Here is a 19,407-nt window from a genome sequence, read left to right as displayed (position 1 = left end):
ATTCTCATTTTTGTAGTAGTACAAGTCTCTTGTGTTGCAAATCTTTTCTGCTTATTAGACTGCAAAAAAAAAAAAAAGAAAAGAAAAAAAAAATTCTATCTATAATATAATTATTTTAAAACTGTCTGATTTTTTTTTATATAATTTTTCCAAAAAAAAAAAAAAAAAAATCTATCCATGCCCCAGTAGAGATGTTCTAATGTCTATATGTGAATGTCATATGTGTGTAACCCACTAACCAAAGAATAAATAAAATAGACAACCCCTTTTTCTCTTTTTAAGAAAGTGTGGGAAGGAATACATGGTAAGAAAAGCATATAGCACCAACCCTTAATAGTGAGTGACACATGAAGCCCTTCCCTTAGAAGAAAGGCACCACTCCAATATGTCTCATCTACACTCTTCCCCCCAACCCCCACCTTTTATCTCCAACCCTTTTCAAGCCTCCAATAATCACCACACTTAACTTCCCTTCTCTAACCTTTTTTTTTTACACCCCAACTACTCTCTCTGTCCAATGCTCTTTGCAAGCTGCAACAAACTCCCACTCCAATGGGTATCAAGATTTTCACAATCTTTCTCATCATCCTAACTTCAATCATCTTTTCTCTCCTCTACATCCCAACCCAACTCACCATTTTCAAGCCAAGCAAAACCTTCATCATTCCCAGCTATGCTAAGCCTTATCCAGTGACCTTTGCCTACTTGATCTCCGCATCCAGAGGTGATTCCCACAAGCTCAAACGTTTGATTCTTGCACTGTATCATCCTGGGAACTACTACTTGATTCATGTGGACTCTGGTGCTCCTGTGAGTGAGCATTTGGAGATTGCTAAGTTTGTGTCTTCTGAGCCAGTTTTTGGCCAATTGGGTAATGTTTGGATTGTGGGAAAACCCAATTTGGTGACCTATAGAGGTCCAACCATGCTTGCTACTACTCTTCATGCAATGTCTATGCTTTTGAGGACTGCTAAATGGGATTGGTTCATCAATCTTAGTGCCTCTGATTATCCCTTAGTAACCCAAGATGGTATGGTGAGTGCCCTCTTATTATTCTGTTTGTTTTTGTGTTCTCCTAGTTTATGTTTGGATTTAAGGAAAAGAAAGGAAAATGTGGGGTGGAAAATTATTTTATGTTTTTGGGAGAATTGGTAAAAACTTAGAATAATTACGGACATGAAAGTACAAGTAATTTGTGTTTTAGTATAAGTGAAAACTGTGACCTTATCCCACTTGTATTTTTATATTTTTACAATTATTTTGAATTTTTTTTTTCTCACTAAAACACAATTCCTCCTATATTTATTTTAATTTTTCTACATCTATGATGAGATAATCTGATGAACCTTTTTTTTTTGGGTGTAATCTCAGATCTGATTCATGCTTTCTCTGCTTTGCCAAAAGATCTCAATTTCATACAGCATAGCAGTCACTTGGGTTGGAAACTGTATGAGATTTTCCCAAATTTTTTTAGGTACTACAGATATGATTTTCAAATTTTGGGTGAGAAAATTAGTATTTTTGTTCAAATCTTTTGCAGGAATAAGAGAGGAAAACCAATAATAATAGACCCAGCTCTCTATAGTCTCAATAAATCAGAGATCTGGTGGGTTATCAAACAGAGGTCTCTCCCAACATCCTTCAAGCTCTATACAGGTAATTTTATTTGTTTATTATTATTTTTTTTGTTTATTCTTTTAGAAAAGTTAAAAGAATAGAAATACTACAAACAGTGTGAAAATAGAAGAATAAAATAAGAAGAAAATATACATTTCAATATAAATATTATTATTATTATTTTTTATGTATATGACTAACAAATTATTAATAAAAGTTAAGGGGTTGTTTGGGGTGCCCTAAATAAGTGTACTTTTTGACTTTTCGAACTAAAAAGTTGAGGAAAAAATATGATTGTTTGGAATTACTTTTCAACTTTTTATGAAAAAATGTGTATTAAAAAATTATATAAATTAGTGTATAGGAGAAGATTGGGATGGAATAGGCGGTATGGTGGGATGAATTCAGGACAGCGCGTGCAGAGTGTAGGTTGAGAGATGATTCCCTCCTTTTCGAGCATTGAATTGGAGGTGTTGTTCGGCCCGTGGGGGCCCACCGTGGGTCCCATTTTGCTAATAAAAATCGTTCAATGTGTAGAACTCGTTGAGTACTATATGCTTGTAAAAAATCACGTGATTAGATTAGTTTTGTTTCAACCGTTAACTATAACACCATCCATTTTATAAATTTTAACTGATTTGATCATATAGTTACCCATATTCGATCAACGTGATTTTTTATAGGCATATAGTATTCGACGAGTTCTACAAATTGACGGTTCAAATTATTAAAACGGGACCCGTGATGGGCTCCTACAGACCGAACATTACCGTGTTATTTGTGCACCTAAATAAGTGCAATTTTTTCAAAAAGTCAGCTCTGCCTGTGGGACGTTAGAGTTGTCTGAAAATTAATTTTGTGTAAAGTTAATTTTTTAATATTTTTTTTGATGCATAGTGATAACTTTTTAATTTTTTAAATAATTTTTTAACTTTTCAATTTTTTGACTTTTTTAAAATACCCCACGCGAGGCCTAAATTAAGTGTTAACAAATTGTCGTTCAGCAGAACTTGTCATAAAAAAGAAATAATTTTATATTTCTTGTGATTAGTTTTGTTGTTGTCGGTTATGTGTTTATTGATTTTTTTTTTTTTTTTAAAGATTCATATTGATTTTTATTTTTATATTTTTGATTAAGCTATTTTTAAAGTTATGTGCAGGGTGTTTTTTTACAAAGTGACTTTACACACACTTCCTATCAATAGCATGTGAAGTTCTGGTGGGTATACAGACATATAAATGTGCCAAGTACATAGTACAACATGTATATGGCATTTTATTTTATGGACGAAAGAAAATAAAATAAAATTTATGGGTTTCTTTGAAAAAGGTCCATCATGATGTGACAATGGCATAAAATCAAAATACATGTATGTCGTATCCTTAAGGGCCCAGTTTGGTGCTAATAAATATTTACCATATACTCTCTACAACAATGATTCATCCCCCTTTTCCTTCCACCCCTTTGATCCCTCTCTTTCTCATTGATTACATTTTCTTTTTCTTTTTCTTTTTTTTCCTACTCCTCCAATCACCACCCGTCACGTGACAAAAGGGGTAAGGAGTGACCCCCAAAAGGGGTCCCAAGCATTATTCATACTCTCTAATGTACTGTTTATTTATCTTTTGTTTCATTTTTTTGGGTGGTGTGTTTTTGACACTTGTTTTCTATACTTCTAACACAAAAGTAATACGGCCCATAATATAGACTAATAATTATTATTTTGGAGGATCACCTAGACTTGCTCTTACAGTATTGAATAATTTCTTGTTGTTACGATTCTTGTGTCAGCTTTATTTTTCTTTATTTTAAACTTAGGGTGTACAAAAAATAAAATTAAAAAAAAAAAGATATTTCACAGATTTAAAATATTTTACATATCTTTTATTTATTTTCAAAATAAACATCATCTTAATCCCAATGCTAAACAATACCCAACTTCTGGTGGTAAATTAATGATGGAAAATGTTAAAAATAACCCATAGACTGTCGTTAGTGTTAAAAAAAAAAATGTATAAAAAATGTATCAAAGTGTATTAAAATGTATAAAAATATTTTTGAAATTATAAATATTTTAGTATTTTGTAGTGTTGATGGACAACCCTTAAAGCTGTTATAAGCAGGACCTATTAATAATTGCCTTGAAATGATGACGAGGGTTGAGTAAAACTCCGTAGTACAATTTTAATGCCCACAGACAGTACTAAAAGTAGTTGAATCAGAGCAGGGGTTGAAACTTGAAAGTGGGTCAAGGTTTACCCAAATGTTAAGCAATTGGAAATTACTTTATAAGCCCCACATTAATGAATTGGGCCACCAAATCAAACTTGGAAAGAAGCTCCCTAGGAAGCCCAATTCTTGGATGAGTCATTTGATTTTGTTTCATTGAATGTATGTTTTTTCACATAAGCAACTGAGTTGATGACTAATTATCCAACATTTTGGCATAAACCCTTTCTTTGGCTTAGTGCATTTAGTCATATGTTTGGTTGGTGATTGATGCAATTGCTCATTTATGTCACAATCTGCATCAAAGACCTAGTTGAATACTTTGTTGGAGCATTTCATCACCCTACCTAACTATTTAAGCTACCACTATTAACTCTACAATTTCCCTTTTTCATAACCAAATTTCACACCAAATTGAGCTCAACAACCATATCATATTGAATTTGGATAATTAGGAAGCACGGATACGGATACGGATACGGGATACAGATACGATACGGATACGACGATACGACAAAATTTGAAAAACTAGGATACGGATACGACGGGAATACGTTCAAAAAAAATATTATTTTAACAATTTTGAGTAATGCAGTATGCATAAAAATAAAACCTAAAGCAAAAGATAACTTGATAAAGAAGAAAGATTTCTATAAAACTAAGAGTCTTCAAGGTCAATAGTTTCAACTTGTTCCCCTTCATCATTGAATATCACAAGACCTTAGCTAAAGCCAAAAAACCATTCTTAAATAAAAATTTCAGCAAATATACTTTTTTAAGTCATCAATGATAGCCTAGGAAGCACGGATACGAATATGGTGATATGGGGATGTGGATATGGCGATATGTCAAAATTTGAAAAAGTACGATACGGGTACAGCGGGGATACATTCATAATTTTTTTTTTTTTATTATATAATTTTAATAATGTAATATGCATGAACATAAAACTTAAAGTAAATTAATAAATAAGGAGAGGGATTCCTATTAACCTAAAAGTGCTCAAACATTCATAAAACATCCAAAAACTAAAAGCAAAAGCAAAGCAAATGCAAATGCAAATTAAACATCATCTTTACATACCAACACCAAAAAAAGAATGAGAGCAGAGAGAAGAAGCGTGAGAGAGTGAAAAAGTGAGAGAGAAGTGAGAGAGACAACAAGGATACATCAATTTGACAAATTCTATTACTTTAACTCTCACTATATTCCTCTTATCAAAGAACTAAACAAAATATTATAAGTAATATATAACTTCGAGTATCCGATACTTCAAAATTAAGTATCCGATACTTCAAAATTAATAAAAAATTGATTAAGAAGTATCCGATACGTATCCGCGAGTATTCGAGGAGTATCAGTATCCGATAAGTATCCGATACGGATACGTCACCCTTTTTGAAGTATCCGTGCTTCATAGGAAGATCTCAAAATCATTCTAGCTGAGATTAACATGTTTAACCCTTGTCAACTAAAACAAGTCTAGTTTCGTACTTTAAGTGTAATTTTAGGGAGATGTTTTAATTCTTAGTGATTGCTCCAAAGCTTTTATGATTTTGAAGAGGGCACAAACGGATGGATAGGTGATTTAGGTTCCGTGATCAAGAAAAATACGCACGTGAATGTTGGAATACTTTGACTTTCTTCTTGTACAGACATCGTCTCTTTGAAACTGACAAATTATTTATCACTCTTTTTTGGCTTTTAAAATGTCCAAAAATGATATAGATTTTTAGATTGGACTAATTGAAGCAGGATGTGTAATTAGCACTTAACAGCACATTGCTTTGCAATCACAAACAAAAACAAATTGTACTGACCATGAATTATGTTCATAGAAATTGGAAAGGTGTTTGTTCTATGCTTGAGTTGTGAATACCATTTGATTAACTAATGCGGGTTGTGGTTGGCCTGTCAATAGATCGGATTCGGATGATATCTCAAGTAATCTGAATCTGACCTAATTTATTATAATACTCTTTTTTTTTTTTTGATTTTTTATAATTACAATTAGAATTTCACTTTCTTAATTTTTTTTTCCCTAGTTGGTGCTCATTTTTTAAAAATATAATAGTCGTGTGTATACATATAAAATGTAAGAATGAAAATCAGATCAAATTGATAATCAGATTGGATTATCTGAATCCAATCCAACAATAATCGAACCAAGATTTTATTGGATTTATCTATTCAAATTTTATTGGATTATTGTATCGGATTTGGATTAAATCCAATCTGTTGACAGGCCTAGTTGAAAAATGCAGATTCGCTAATTTGCACATCAATATTTGCAGGTTCAGCTTGGACAATACTATCAAGATCATTTGCAGAGTACTGCTTAGTTGGTTGGGACAACCTACCAAGGACTCTTCTCCTCTACTACACAAATTTTGTCTCCTCTCCGGAGGGATACTTCCAGACCCTCATATGCAACTCCCAGGACTACAAGAACACCACGGTGAACCACGATCTACATTACATCACTTGGGATAATCCTCCAAAGCAACATCCCAGGTCCCTCGGACTCAAAGATTACAGAAGAATGGTCCTAAGTAGCCGTCCATTCGCCAGGAAATTCAAGCAAAATGACCCGGTCCTTAACAAGATAGACCGCGATCTTCTCAAGAGGCGTCGTGGACAATTCTCATATGGGGGTTGGTGTTCTAAGGATGAAATTGGAAAGTCACATGGTACGTGTCCGGGTTTGGAGAGTGAGAAATATGGTGTTTTAAGAACTGGGACGGGGTCGAGGAGGTTGAGAACTTTGCTGACAAAACTGTCGTCTGCCCAGAGCTTTAATAAGCGGCAATGTAAATGATTTTTTGAAACTGTGTGAACGAATAAAAGCCGAGGATAATGTTAAAAGTACCCGGTATACTGTGGGAAGGGTAAGTAGTTAGCCATTGAAATTGTTTGTACAATTAGGTGGTTGAAAGGATGTTATGATATCTTCATTGTGAAATTTCACAATTTTTCAGAAGAGAGCTGGTTATGGGTTGTAATGTTTCCCTTGTACCTATAGATATGTGATTTTTTACTTTGTATTTCAATATATTTGTTATGATGCTTTTGCTTTGAAGGCAATTCTGAAATGAGAAGACAGTAGTGAGATATGCTGGGGTCTGCTGTGGTAGAGATTATTCTAAATGTAGTGAAAAAAAATGGGCAAAGTCATTTAGGGCAAGCAATTCGAGTTCGGCACATTAAAAGTTTGTTTTGACATTAACTTGTTGTATAATTAAATCAAAGTTAAATACATTTTAAAATTTATTTAGTTCTAAAATAAAGTTTTGTTTTAAAATAAAGTTTGAACAATTTATTGCTAGGCTCAGTTAGGTTATATGTCTCGATTTGGTAATACGTACTATAAATGACCAAAAACTCAGGCTTTTCTTTAGTTTGAAATCGGACTGGACTGTGTTGTTGGGCTCTGTGGGCCTACCATGGAATCTACATCGATAATGAGAATCGTTCAATGTGTAGACCTAATTGATTGCTTTATTTTTGAAAAAATCACGTTGATTGGATATCGATAATCATTTGATCAAATTAAATTTGTGTCAATGGTAACTACAATACTACAAATAATTTGTTTATACAAATGTGATTTGATCAAGTGGCTATTCATATCTGATCAACGTGATTTTTTACAGGAATGAAATATTCGACGAGTTCTACTCATTGAAATGTTCAAATCATCGATGTGGGCTTTGTGGTGGATTCATAGAGGCCCAACATTACGCTATAGTTTGGAATTCCAGCTAGAGAGAAGTTGTTCCCATAACCAAACTACTCAACTTGATTGATACTCATTTGAGATTGGCCTAATTAAATAACTTATATTTTGACTCGATTTTGGTTTATTTAGCTCGACTCGGGATTGGCCTAATTAAAACTTGTTTGAATTTAACTCAAAAGTAAATAATATTGGTTTACATAATATACTACTCATCTCGATTTGATTATAAACTAGGGGAGGATGCACTAGGTAAAAAAAATTGATCATATAGAGGTTGAATTCATAGTAAACTTGTTTGAATTTAACTCCGAAGTAAATAATATTAGTTTGCATAATCTACTACTCATCTCGATTTGATTATAAACTAGGGGGGGATGCACTAGGTAAAAAAAATTGATCATATAGAGGTTGAATTCATAGTAATGTTATAATGAGTATGTTTATGTCATATTGGGTTTACAATGTTATTTGTCATAATTGTATTCGTTGCATGAATCTTATTGCTCATGTTTCTTATCAATACTGGCACATCACATAGTTAACTAAATGTGATATATAAATAGGGTAATTGCGGACTCTACATACATGTGAGATATTTGGTCGTTTGTTTGGTAGAAAATTTGAAACTTATAGCATTTTCTATATAAATATAGTGATTATAGCATTATTTTTTATGAGTAATACTAGAAAATTTGGTAAAACTTTTGGGGTCACTAGCATTTTTCATTTTTTATAGAGTAAATTATGCAAATGGTCCTTGTAGTTTATATAATGTGTCAATTTGGTTTATGTTGTTTTAATTTGCTCAATTTTGTCCCTTGATTTAACGAATTGTGCCATATTGGTCCAATAAATAATGGCCGTTAGGTTTGGTGGATGGAAACTTAGACAATGTGTCAGTTGGTGCTTGTAGTTTATACGATATGTCAATTTGATCCATGTCAAAATTGAGCAAATTAGAATAATAAGGACTAAATTGACACATCGTGTAAATTATAAGATCATTTCAACATGTGACAACTTTTTGTCTACCAAACTTAACAGCTGTTATTTATTAAACCAATATGATACAATACGTTAAATTAAGGGGTAAGATCGAACAAATTAAAACAATAAAAATCAAATTGACACATTATATAAATTACAGTGACCATTTGCATAATTTACTCTTTTTATAATATGAGCCATTTTTCTCAACTAAACATGAATTATGTGAATGCCTCAAAAGGTGAATCTAATCTTATATTTTTTTCTTATAGACAAATTTATCACATATGATATTTTAGATTGTGTTTGGATAATAAATTTGGATAAAAATTTAAAAAATAAAAAAGAAAGAAGTGGGTAAAATGTAAATGAAATATAACTAAATTTCATTTATTTTGCTTTCTCTTCCAAAATCTTTACCTAAATATATGATCCAAACATAGTCTTAAAGGAAAAATGTTATGACGTGCGTCATAGGGAAAGTCAAGATTCTTGTGGTGAAAGTTATGAATGGTGAAATTATGTTGCACACCCTTAAACTGTGTTTGAATCATAGATTTGAATAAAAATTTATAAAGGAGAAGGAAAAATGTGAGTGAATTTTTTTCTCCTTTTCAAATTTCTATCTAAATCCATGATCCTTTAAAAAAAAAAATAAAAAAAAATAATAAAAATTCTTATCTAAATTCATGATCTAAACTTCTCACACACCTTTTTTGTTGTTCTTTCTAAATTCCTATCTAAATTCATAATACAAACTGAACGTTAAAATTATGTATAATTAAAGTTATACTCTTATGAAGAGTAAAAATTTTTATATATATTTTTTTGTGATAAAAGTTACACTTGTTATTGCTTTAAATTTTGATAGACCATGTCTTACTTTGGTTAATTGGATTCCCCCTTGCAGGTAAGATCAAGCTCAATACTGATGGATGCGCTTGAGTTGATCCAGGAGAAGGTGGGGTTGGAGGGGTCTTCAAAGATGAAACAGGTGTGTGGCTTTGTGGAGTGTCGGGGACTCGAGTCATGTCAAAGTTTGGAAGCTGAAATGTGGAGCATATATTGAGGGTTAACGATCGTGCTGGAGAATGGTTTGTATGAAGTAATAGTTGAGGCTGATTCAACTTCGCCTGAAGAACTACTCAATGAAGGACCACCTCAAAGATGCCCTTTCCACAGTATTGTTGAAGACTCAAGGCACTTGATCTGTAGGTGCATTTGCAATATCTTGCGCGAAGGCAATAAGTGCGCTGATATTCTTGCAAATATGGGCGCTGAGCGAACGAAACAACCGGTGGTAGTGGAGGACCCACTTGATGTAGTTAGGAGCCAAATAGTGGCAGATATGATTGGGATGACATATCGAAGGATCTAGCCTCTGTATTGCCCATAGTTCTAAATCGCGGTATCGGGTAACGTAACGGTATCGATCGCGGAGTCTCGGTATCGGTAGTATCGGCTGGTACGTATCGGGAATCGAGTGTCGCGGTCGTGAAATTTTAAAAATCATTAGCAATCCCTCTAAAACTCAATTTTATGCATTTTTTTACTCTTTTAGCCTTAATTTGTCACATTTTAATCAAAATCTTGATATGTAGGAGCACTTTTGACTCATTTTCAACTAAATGATATGTATTTATTTTAGTCACAATTATAACTTTTAATTATTTGCAATATCATTTTCAACTAAATGATATGTATTTATTTTAGTCACAATAAAATATTTAAAATAAAAATAAAAATCTAATTAGAATAAACCTCTTTAAAAAAAAAAATTCTAAATCTTAAACATCTACACCAAAACAAGACACAAATAAAAAAAATAAAAAAAAATAGTACAAAAACATGGCACCAAAATAAATAAATAAATAAATAAATAATAAAAACCAATAACAAACCTTTCCACTAATCCAACTTTTGACATATTGGATTGAAGATGTATTTTTCTTATTTTTTTCCCCTTCTTCTGCTCAGTAGAAATATATATATATATATATATATATATTAATATAAACAGTGGTGGTGTAGTGTAGAAGAAAAGAGAAAACAAAACAGGGGGGGCTCTCTCTATCTCTCTCACTCTCTCGGCCTCCACTCTCTCTCACCCCGAAATTCTTCTTTGGAGCCATACATGAACTTCTCTATCTCTTTGCCTCTTCTCTCTCTCTCTCTCTCTATATTTCTGATTATTGGTGAGACCAAACCCACAGCAACAGCAATGGTTCCAAAAAACAGAGCATCAACAACTCACCAAAAACAGAGCATAAACACAAATTATAACTTGCAACTCAGGGACACAAACCGTCTTTGAAGAAGCTTGAAGATCAAGTGAACTCCATAGCCCAAAGAAGCTTAGATCTTGCAGGTTTTCGGTACTGATTTTCATTCGTACCGGCGTGTATCGGACTGTATCGTCGTATGTATCGGATTCTGGCTGATACGTGTCGGGAATCGGCCGATACGGACGTGAAATCCAATCTCACCGGTATACCGGTGAGTATCCGACGCGGCCCTCCCATTTTCCGGTACGAAGTACCGGCCGATTTTTAGAACCTTGGTATTGCCTTCTTTTTTGCTTGTTTCTTTGTTATTTTTGCATTCTATTCCGATGTACCAAATACATATATTGGGATGCACATGATTGTCTCTCTCATATTTCTGCATTTTATTTTTTGGTGTATTATACAAAAAAGACATTTCACAATCCTCCTATTGTTTTGAATTGTGACAAAATAAAAAGAGTAAATTACAAATACACTCTTTGAAATTTGTTTAAAACATAGATTGTTCCTGAGAGGGAGATTTATGCCAAACATTGGGTCGAGCAACACCAATGCGGAATGTGGTGTTGGGCCGAGCTATACCTATACGGAATGTGGTGTTGGTCCGAGCAAAACCAACACTGAACATGGTGTTGGGCCATGTTAGACTGGTCTATACCAACACTGAACATGGTGTTGGGCCACGCTCCTTTGGGCATCGCGGTTGACAAAACCGTGTCAGGACCGCCAGATCAACCGGACTGAACTCGACATAGGTTGGGCACGAGGGATGAGTGGCATGTGTTGGGCTATGGTGTGAGCCGAGATGACGATCGACGTACCCATCAATGATCGGTTTGAAAGAATACCGACTTGGTTCAACTCGGCTAAGGAATGTTCTAGGTTAACGTTTTGGTGCCACAAGAGTTTGCTCGGTTCAAGGTTTCAACGTGGACCAATTACAAAGGGTGAGGAATTTGCTCTTGCTATGCGTCAATACTGTTTGGTGGTTTGGCTAATACTGTTTTGCAGTACTGGCATATACACGTGTGAGGAATGGAGAGGACAATATAGCCACACGTCCAGCAAAGCATAACAGAGGTAGTGCACGCTCAATTTGGGACTGCATGGCCAGCCTAGAAAAGGAGGCGCGAGTAGACTTTAAAAGGTAAGAAAACTTTAACAACTCTCTTTCTCTCTCTACAGTGCTCAACCTTTTCTCTTCTTCAAGAAAGCTAACTTGGTCGTCGGAGGATTTTTCCGACAACCCACCCGCCGAATAGCCCACCCTTGTTTTGTCCTTAGATTGAACGACTTCATTCAAATTAACGTGGAGCTTGGATCCAAGGAGTAAGGAGGGTGATGAATATTTGTTTCCCGTACAGTTCCTTATAGTTTGAAAAATTACAAACATCTCATTGTTAATTTTTTTTATTTAATAGAATTAACTATAAAAATAAAATTCATAACTGCTCTCCTATATAATAATAAAATTATGTTAATTATTAATTGAAATAAATTTATGATATTATTAAAAACTGTTAATTGAGTTAATGTTTTATTAATAAAATGAGCCATTTATTATTAAATTAGAAAATTCAAGGGAATGAAATATAATTTCTAATATCAAAAAGAACGAAATCATATTTTAAACCAACATTAAGAATGTATTTTTAATTTACCGAAATAAAAAATTTGAATAACAAAAACAAAAAGAGAGAGAAGATATATAAAGGCAGTTTTGATTGGTAGCTCGAAAATAATAAGGCTCGAATGGCCTGAGTCCAAAACGACATCATTTTGGCTTCTTCTTCTTCTTCTTCTTTCTTTTTTTTTTTTTTCTCTTTTTTTTTTTCTAAAGAAAGAGAAGAAGAAGAGACAAGAAAGTGAGAAGAGAGAGCTAGGCATCATCATCAATAACATCTTCACCAACACGTCATTATCATCAAACAACAACATCTTCATCAGCACATCATAATCATCAACACCAACATCTTCTTCATCATCATCAACAACAATTTTTTTTTTCTTTTCTTTTTCCTTCATCTTTAGATCCAGATCCACTAGAGATCATCAACAACAACAACACACATCATCATCAACAACAACCAACAATCACCACCAAAAAAAAAAAAAAAAAATATTGTAAAAAAAAAATTGTAGAATCTAAAACAGAAGCAAGAGAAAATAAGAAAATTATAAAAAATTAAAGCAAGATTTTTAAATATTGTTTTTGGGTTTTGTTTATTTTAAGAAATTTGGGGCAAAACAAATTAAAAAAAAGGGAGCTTTAAAAGTTGAACCCTAGGTTTGAATATAAATTAGAAATCAAAGCTAGTGAAGGGATTTGAGTGTAGAGAAAGGGATATGGAGGAGGAGGGGGAGGAAGGGACGAGGAGAGAGGGGACAAACAGTCACAAACCAAAACAAATAAATCAAGAAATGAACAAATCAATGAAGATAGAGGCCTCCACCTTGTCGATCTTCCTTTTCTTCCTCCTCCGCCAGCACCGCCACCTCCATCTTTTCTCCTTCTTCTCTCTTGGCCCTTCTCTCTTCCTCTTCTGTCTCTCTTCTCTCTGTCTTGCCTCTTCTCTTCCCTCTATCTGTATTCAAAAGCAAGAAAAAGGAGAAAAAAAAAAAAAAAAAAACCCAAAAACGACATCGTTTTAGACATTCGAGTCACTTTCAGACCAACTTTTTTGAACTACGAAGTATTATTCATATAAAAGTAGAGTGTGTCATTAATATTTATATTTTGGGGAAAGGAAGAGGATTGATGCCTTTGATGATCCAGGCGATTCATCATCAATAAAATGCACGTGCATTTTGGGTTGGTTGCACGTGATTTACTGCTTGTACCATACGGATGTCATTTACAAATTTTTTTAAATTATTCTCTATTGTTCGTTGTTAATCCGACATGGCACAGATTAAGAGCGTTAGTCATATATATATATATATATATATATATATATATATATATATTTTAAGAATTTATATCAGAAACGTATCTTGAAAAATTGATTATGGTGAAAATGAATTTTTTTAATTGTTTTTAACTTTCATTTTTTTTATTATTAACTTTTAATTTGGAAGAAACTTGATATTAGATGTACACGTTCTTGGCTCAAATTGTAATAAACCATTAATTAGAATAGAATAGATTAGGATTATAAATTGAACATCCCAATTCCAAAAGCTGGTGTGCTTTCTTGATAGTAAAATAATACAAAGTTTTCAGAGGAAGATCAGGTTATGGTGTCATGTGGCTTCTGGATTTGCTTACTTTGTTTATTACTTAGGAGTTAAAAAACAAATCTTAAAACGAGAGGATCTTAAAGAAGCATATAGGGTGTGGTTCAAATCATTGTAAATTTACTATATCTGAAGATTTTCAGTATGGTTTTGCAGCTCCCACTTGCACTGAATTTAAGATTGCTATTTATCCAATATGCAAAATTTGATTTGGTTTGGGAGAAATTATTCAGTGTTAGTGGTACTAATGGGTTGCTTATTTTTCCTTCATTTTGGGATGTTTGTTCTGACCGTAGCCAATATTTGGCATCAAACCCTGTAAGAGAAGTACTTATCAGGGATATTACTTTGCTGCTCTGTGAGACAGTGAGTAATCTTATAGGACTCTACGCATACACAAGCTTAGGGCTGCTCGCGGGTCGGTTTTGGCCGGGTGCGGGTCAAAACCGACCCGACCCGCACTTATGCGGTTGGGGAAAAATGGACCCGCAACCGCCCGCGATGCGGTTCGCGGTTTGTGCGGGCGGGTGCGGTTCGGTTTGCGGTTTAGGTTTTTTTTTTTTTTTTTTTTTTTTTTTTTTTTTTTTTTTTTTTTTTAACTTAAGCAAATTTGACATTTTTTGTTACTTTCTAAACACTTTTTTTTTTTTTAGAAGAGTTATAAATTAAATTACAAGATATACAATTCATGATCATAATAAATAGTCTACATGTTAGATAAGATGATATGGAACCATGTTTGAGGATAGTAATTAATCTTCCTCCTTAGCTTGCAAAAACAAACCCTTAAAAGTCAAACTAGTAACACTAATTTAAATATGCAAAAACAAACCCTTAAAAGTCAAACTAGTAACATTAATTTTAATAGTGGATTAATCTTCACTGTTTAGCTTTTAATATGCAATAATGTGATAATAGAATGACAATTCAAAATATCATATTTAACTGTGTCTACTAGACTAATAGAATATAATGATTTTTTTTATATGTATAAATAAAAGTCAAACTAGTAACACTAATTTAAATATCATTAGATCATGATAATGTATATAAGTGCCCATATAATAAATTTTACTTTCATCTAAAATGTAAAAATAAAAATAATAACTAGTTATCTCCATCCATCCAAAATGTAAAAAATAATAATAATAACTAGTTATTTTTTCTTAAAAAAAAAAAAAAAAAAAAAAAAAAAAAAAAAAAAAACTGCGGGTTGCGGGCGGGTCGGGTTCGACCCGAACCCGATCTTTTGCCAATTTCTTGACCCGCACCCGCCCGCCTACCTACATCGAAACCGCCCAAAGCACTGCGGGTAGGGTAGGGTTGGGCGGTTCGTGCGGGCGGGTGGGTTTGTTGCCCAGCCCTACACAAGCTGGTTGCTGTGGATGAGTTTGATGGATTTGTAGAGGCAAATATGTATGGGCGATGGATGTGCAATATTTATCTAATTTTGTATCCACCTCCCTTATTTTTGCTATACAGGCTTGGGGTGACCCTGGTCAGTTTGGGCCCGAGTCCAGAAACCCCTAGGTCTAAGAGTAATTCTATTTCCACACATTTAATTATCTCAGTATATATACTTAATGAAATATTATTTTAATGACAATTATATCCTAAACTAAAATGACTATAATGGACATCTACTAACACCTATAATATTATATGAAAATACTCTGTACATATCTTTTAAAAATAAAAAAATCTCAATGTACACATTTTGAATAAAAAAAAAAAACTAAATCCTAATTTTTTTATTATTGTCACTTTACTTGCTACACACTCTACACTCTTTTATTACTTGCAAAGTAATACTCTCATATTGTTTTAATATTTAGGTTTATACTCTATTAGTGATGAAAATATTAGTTTTTTCGTGCAAATTTTTTTTTTCCTTCCCTTTCTTGGTTTTTAGTCAGACAACCAGTGCCAAATTATTTTATTATATTCAGACATCAATTACAGAATTATTTCCTTATATTCAGACATCAATTATCGATTCTTTTTTATTTTTTTCAAAACAAATTTATCGAACTAATCACTTTTATTCAAAAGTAAATTTTCGAAATAAATACATAATTTCAAAAAACTATAGCCGAAAGCTCACAGTCAGCAGTATCAATTCAAAAAACGAAAGGAAATTCTTAATTGTGCTTTTTAGGCATTTCCATGCTGCTTGTAATTATAGTTCTTCAAAATTTTTGACTTGCAGATTTTAAGTGCATATTTGTGGTTCTTCCATTACGCGATGAAGGTGCGATATCATTAGGGTTAGATAATCTTCCAGGGCTTTTCGTGGGTTCCTTAGCCCTCACACTAGTTGCTACCCCTGTTTCCACTCTCATCTTTTTCCTACCTAATCTTTCCAAAGGAAAGGTCAGGATTATCACAACTACTGTAAATTTAGTCCGCACATTTTCATTTTTTGGTCTAATTTTTTGGGTATATTTTTTTTGGGCCGACTAGTATTGCTTTTTTGGTTTTTCAATGTGGTCTTCATTTTGATTGTGTTTTTCAATTAGGTCTTCATTTTGACTGTTGTAGCACTGTAACACTACAAATTTCCAAATCGTACTAGTGTGTGGAATGAGGAATAAGTGTGTAGAAAGAGGGTTGAGAGGGTGTGTGTACAATAATTGAGTGAAGGGTATAATTGATACATTTAGTGTGTAGATTGAGAAAATTAATTAATAATTAAATTATAAAGTGTGTGCACTAAAAAATGATATAGATTGAGATAATTAGGTGTGTGGAAATAGAATTTCCCTAGGCCTAGACCTGGACTATGATTTTGAAGCCTGGCTCGGCTCGTGGGCCTAACCAATTGGCCCGTTTAAGGCTCACTTAAGGCCTGACCCGTTTGAGGCCCAATGTCTTTTTTAGTGAAAAATAATAAAATTTTGAAAAAAAATTTAAAAAATAAAAAAAATAGTCAAGCCCGCCCAAGTTTGGCCCGAGGCAAGGCCCAGCCAAACTGGGTCGGCTCAAGGCCCGGTCCATCGGTCCGCCTAAGGCCCAAATACCCCCGGGCCTAGGCCTGGGCCAATTTTTTTTGGTTTTTGGCCCGGCCCAAATTTTGGTGAGAGCTTGCGAGGCCCGACATGGGCCGGGCCGGGCCCGAGCTCGAGTGGGCCAGGCCAGGCTAGGCGAGATTTATAACCTCTCCGGTTGTGAGACATTTATTACTATTTTGTCCATGCATGTGACTTGAATGTCGCTTCTCTCAAGTTATGCTAATCCTATAAGTCGTGTCTTGAGTATCATTGTAATATATATATATATATATATATACTGAAAAATAATATACAAGCTTACTTTTTAGACTTGTTTTATAGATCTAATGATGTGTAAGTAATATGATTGATGATTAGAAAAGATATATGAGAGAAGATATATGAGAGAGTGTTACTTTTAATATTTTAATTTACTGTCACGTCACAAAACTTGAAAATTTGAGTTTAATTTTCAGTCTTAAATAGCAATGCTCATATTTAGTATAAAACGATATGCTTACCTACCAAAGAAAATAAAAATAAAAAAAGAAAAAAGAAAAAGAAAAGAGAAGACTATATCACAAGCGCATCGTAGCCATTTATTTGTATAGAGCTTACTTCACACAAATGGATGAATGAGATCCATTTGTGACTGTTGCAACACGATAATTTTTGTGAATTTGGAGACAACATATCATGGAGCTTTACATATCACATGGATTCATTATAAAGATGGAATTCAACAGTAGCTGTGTTGTTTGAAATCATTGGTTGGTTTATCAATTCAGTACTTGTGGCATTTCCTCTTTCTTAGAAGAAATCTTGATGGCTAGCTGTTAGTAAAAATCATGCTAACCTCCAATCAATAGGAATTGAACAATAATTCAAACCAAACAATCAATCGGAGAAATCAAACTAATGTGTTTTTGATTCAATGTCTCAAAAGAATAAGGATTTCTTTGGAACAAATTACAATCAACAAGAGAAGCAAAGTAAACAGAAAGTAATTTCAAGGTAAAACTATTAAAGTTCACAAGAATTACAAGTTACAAATTACTACCAAAGAAACTGTTATTAAGTTGATGAACTACTCCTAAGATAGAAACTATTCTAAAAAGCTAAGTCTTGTGTTGTTGATATCTCATTTCCTTCTTCATTTTTAGCCTTTATAGTTTTCCTTCTTTCTCTAACCCATGATCACATGATCCTTTAGATCTGCAGCCCACTATTTTCAACTGCTGCGATTGCCAGAGCCTTCAATTTTCAATGAATCTTCACCGTCTTCTATCGAACCAATTCTTCCCCGCGTTGCCATGTATTTTTTATTACCTCAAGTACTACATCAACAGAGAAAACTTCCATACCACAAACATAATTTCCAATGAAACAGCCCACTAAATGAGAAAATGCTTGATAACTGCTCCATGTTCACTTCAACTACTTTATGCACATGATCACCTTTCTCATGCCACCTGTCCCTTTGATCTATAAAAGACTTTTACTTTGACTCCATTGCCACGCGCCATCATTCAATTGATCCGCATGTTAATAAGAAATTTAACAAAAATGGGTGCAAACACTAGCTTGCTTCTCAGCTGAAGAAAAGTAACGACTTATATGAGTAGAAAGCATTTTGCAATGAAAAATTGTACTAACTTGCACAATTCCGTAACCTCTCTTTCCATGTATTCTCGATCCAATTCACACCATTTTATGGCTACGATGCTTGTTTGGGGATGTAATAGAAATTCATCCAAATAGGGATTTGTAATATATATATATATATATATATATTATTAATTTCGTTTAAAAATCGGCCCAATTTTTAAAATAGGAATTTGGAATATGAAATTGATTTAAAAACATAAAAATCATACAAAAAAAAAAAAAAACACATTTAGAATGATGTGTCAATGACATTTATAAAATTCCAAGGATAATAGTGGATATGTTGATTGAAAATAAAGAATCCAGAAAATACCAACTCATTATGTATATAAATTTCTATACAAACATTCTGTTAATATATTATTACTCTTTAGAATATGTTATTTAAGTGGAACCTGTTAGGGAAAATATGTGATTCCCCACAAGTAAATCAATCAATGAGAATAAAAACTAATGCGAAAAAATTAAATCAAAAGCAACATAAGAATTTTACGTGATTTTCTCAATGTAAGGTACGTCTACGGAATTGAAATTCGATTCCACTATCAGCCAAAGAGTTTTCAAACGATTACAAACGAGATACGAATGATCTCACAAACCACCTTTAAGTGAATTTTAAATAATTACAAATAAATAAGAAACGAACAAAAATCT

The 19,407-nt window shown here is 33.2% G+C and overlaps 1 protein-coding gene across 1 annotated transcript; it reads left to right on the top strand.

Moving 5' to 3' along the window:
* The first annotated feature begins 301 nt into the window (after positions 1-301).
* On the top strand, positions 302-6,926 carry UNE7 (Core-2/I-branching beta-1,6-N-acetylglucosaminyltransferase family protein). Its single transcript, XM_028246483.2, has 4 exons — positions 302-1,030; positions 1,372-1,447; positions 1,541-1,656; positions 6,142-6,926. The coding sequence occupies exons 1-4, from the start codon at positions 553-555 to the stop codon at positions 6,663-6,665; spliced, it is 1,194 nt and encodes a 397-aa protein (XP_028102284.1). The 5' UTR covers positions 302-552; the 3' UTR covers positions 6,666-6,926.
* Positions 6,927-19,407: the final 12,481 nt, after the last annotated feature.

This window comes from Camellia sinensis, chromosome 12 (assembly GCF_055761805.1).
Source record: "Camellia sinensis isolate YWXY chromosome 12, ASM5576180v1, whole genome shotgun sequence".
NCBI lineage: Eukaryota > Viridiplantae > Streptophyta > Magnoliopsida > Ericales > Theaceae > Camellia > Camellia sinensis.
Note: the sequence above shows the minus strand (reverse complement) of the source record. Positions and strands in the feature narration are given on the sequence as shown.